Genomic DNA, 3,534 nt, shown 5'->3' on the forward strand with positions numbered 1-3,534 from the left:
CGACTTGGTGTCCTGATCAAAGTAGCCTGATCACACACGATTGATATTGCCCAATTAGTAGCAACCGGTGTTCCTAATCCTAAAATTTCTAAAAGTTTATTCCACTCGTTTTGTTTGCAAGGAAATTAAATAGCTTATCCCTTGACGTGACTGACCGGAGACTAGCTAGAAGTGTTCTCTAGTCCTCGCCCGCCGGTCAGAATCCCAAGTTCATACTTGCTGCCCCACCTGGCACCTGCTCGGAAATTGCAGCAAGAAGGCGGATTCCCGGCGTCAAGTCTTGTTTAATTTGTGTTACATACCCAACTGCATCCAGCAGGTTCAGTCTAGCCCGTCCACACGTACGGCACACGGGTCCTCCGGCCCGGCGTCGCGCTGCTGCGGCTCTTCCCACGCGCTTGGTTGCTCCGACGACCCAGCCACGTCGCGAAACCCGCAATTCTGATCGAAATCGCCCTGTCATTCTCCGTGAAAGTTCCCTGCGAAGCAGCGGCAAAGCACCACCACAATTCCCACGCAAGTACGCAACCTCCTGGCCTCTCGAGTCATCTCGACCACTGCCTATAAAACCCGGGGCTCCCGCATCCGCTCTGTGCAAATCAAATCCAACCACCGCACGCGTCGTGTCATACGTGCTCTCATACAACGCCACCTTCGCCCTCAGTGCACAGCACACACTACCCCACCCAGAGCAACACCGACGATGGCTCCCCCTGCCAATGCCCAGGAGCAGCCGCAGCCGCAGGTGCAGCTGGTGGGTGGCCGCAAGGTGGTGGACGAGGTTTCCGGCTGGCTGCGCGTGCTGGACGACGGCAGCGTCGACCGCACCTGGACCGGGCCACCGGAGGCCCTCCCGCTGATGGAGCCGGTGGCGCCGTACGCGGTGCCGCGAGACGGGCACACGCTCCACGACCTGCCCGGAGAGCCGAACCTGCGCGTGTACCTCCCCGAGGCGAAGGGGGAGACCGCCGGCGCGCGCCTGCCCGTCATCCTGCAGCTCCACGGCGGCGGCTTCTGCATCTCCCACCCGTCGTGGCTCATGTACCACCACTTCTACGCGCGCCTCGCGTGCGCCGTCCCCGCCGTGGTGGTCGCCGTCGAGCTCCCGCTCGCGCCCGAGCGCCGCCTCCCCGCGCACATCGACACGGGCGTCGCCGCGCTCCGCAGGCTCCGCTCCATCGCGCTGTCGGCCGAGGACGGCGCCCTCGATGACCCGGCGGCGGCCGCGCTCCTCCGTGAGGCCGCCGACGTGTCCCGGGTGTTCCTCATCGGGGACAGCTCGGGTGGCAACCTCGTCCACCTCGTCGCCGCCCGCGTGGGCCAGGAATTAGCAGACACGGGCAATAATTGGGCTCCACTCCGCGTCGCCGGCGGCATCCCGATCCACCCGGGGTTCGTGCGCGCCACGAGGAGCAGGTCGGAGCTGGAGACGAAGGCGGAGTCGGTGTTCTTCACGCTGGACATGCTGGACAAGTTCCTCGCCCTCGCGCTGCCGGAGGGCGCGACCAAGGACCACCCCTTCACCTGCCCGATGGGTCCGCAGGCGCCGCCGCTGGAGTCCGTGCCGCTGCCGCCGATGCTTGTGTCCGTGGCCGAGAACGACCTCATCCGCGACACTAACCTCGAGTACTGCAACGCGCTGCGCGCCGCCGGCAAGGAGGTGGAGGTGCTGATCAACCACGGCATGAGCCACTCCTTCTACCTCAACAAGTACGCCGTCGACATGGATCCCACCACTGGGGAACGAGCCCAAGAGCTCATCGACGCCATCAGGAGCTTCATCTCGCGCCACTGAAGTGCAAGAACATACAATTCCGCACGTGCCGATACCGATCATACAATTCTGCATGTATTATATATGTGTTACATGCGTTCGTTTTCAGCAGTCCTACACCGCTCATGTCAGTCTACGTGCGAGTGTTTACACCCATATACGTTCGTCTAGCTGCTTTAATTCGTGCCGATGGAAATGATATATCAACTTCAATAATAATGAGGTGATACACCTACATATACAGTCCTTTACACCATTATATTGGATGGCACTGACACGCTGTACATGCATGTCTGTCTATCGTTGTTTTGTAGCATTCCCTAATTGCATTCAAAAGTTTATATGTATTGCATAGTTGAGACTCAATAATCAATGGGTAACCAATGCAGTATGTTTGCGTAAATGTTGGTGTTGAACCACGGGAATTTAGATAGGTATTGAAAATGTCTGCAAATTTTGGTCCAATGCAATTGTACAAGGTGCTATGGTAGTGACTACTGAATACTGAATAGTTGAGCTGTTAGTGGACTTTTTTTTCGTGATTCAACAGTCATACAACTATGTGTGTGAAATGTATTCATTTGTGAACAATGTGCAATATATACTACTTTGTTAAAATTATTTGAATTTATGCATTGATTATGTACCAAATCATGTTGTCATGCAACTTTATAGATTTCCCTAACCAAGTTTAGCTATTATTACATTTATTATTCTATGATAATGCAACAAAGTAATTGCAATAATAACTAAATCTATTCAGATAATTCTGTAAATTGATACAACAACATATTTTGGGTCCATAAGCATTCCACAAAAAGATCAAGCAATTTTAGTGTAGGACTATACATCCTTTAAAAATAAAAACATCTCTTGCTTAGTCATATGATGTATTTATTTGTGAACAATATGGAATACCACTTTGTTAAAAATATTTAAATTTTTTATGCAAAGATTATACTCCAAAGTCATGTTGTCATGCAAGTTTGTGTATTTTCCTAACCAAGTTCAGATATTATTACATTTGAATTTAATATATGAGAACTTCAAATATAATTTTAGGACCATAAATGAATTCAAATAAAAAATCGTCAACTACAAAGTTTTAGACCTCATCAAGATTTATAATTTTGGATTATATCATTTCCCCATATGTGGTCATTTGAATAATTCAAAATTTTGAATTTCAAATTATGAGAAATTTAAATAAAAATTTTAGACAATAAATGATTTCAAATGGAAAAGTGATCAACTAGAGATTTTTAAAACTCATCTAGGTCTATAACTTTTGTTTTGGTCGTTTCTTCGTTCAAGTTTGTTTGAATAATTCAAAATTTTAAACTTCAAAATATGGCAAGCTTTTCATCAAATTTGGAGTCCGGATATAAAATTCACAAATCAAAACACCAAAGTCATAGAGTTTACTGCAGCACATGAGCATGAGGTACACCCACACAGAAATCAGCATCGATCGTCAAATCAAATATCGGTAGCAGCAACAAGCCGTTGTCCATGCATGCACAACAGAGCAGCAGCAATGGCTAACTCCACATCAGTAATCATGGCAGAATCAGCAGCCATGGCCTTGGCGGCGGACATATGCTTAGCCCTGAACCTGCAATCTCTTGTCTTCCTCAAAGACAATCAACAATTGTGACTCAATAGTGCAAAGCACAGCACTCCTCCAAGTTGGGATATGAAGCCATTCACTCACAAATTCATTGCCTGACAACTTAGAGCCTTTATGGGACAGCTCCACA

The 3,534-nt window shown here is 49.2% G+C and overlaps 1 protein-coding gene across 1 annotated transcript; it reads left to right on the plus strand.

Annotated features, from left to right (window-relative positions):
• Nucleotides 585–2,271, plus strand: LOC8076952 (probable carboxylesterase 15). The gene has a single exon (XM_002439753.2). The coding sequence runs from the start codon at nucleotides 704–706 to the stop codon at nucleotides 1,793–1,795; it is 1,092 nt and encodes a 363-aa protein (XP_002439798.1). The 5' UTR covers nucleotides 585–703; the 3' UTR covers nucleotides 1,796–2,271.

Source organism: Sorghum bicolor, chromosome 9 (assembly GCF_000003195.3).
Source record: "Sorghum bicolor cultivar BTx623 chromosome 9, Sorghum_bicolor_NCBIv3, whole genome shotgun sequence".
In the NCBI taxonomy this organism is placed as follows: Eukaryota; Viridiplantae; Streptophyta; class Magnoliopsida; order Poales; family Poaceae; genus Sorghum; species Sorghum bicolor.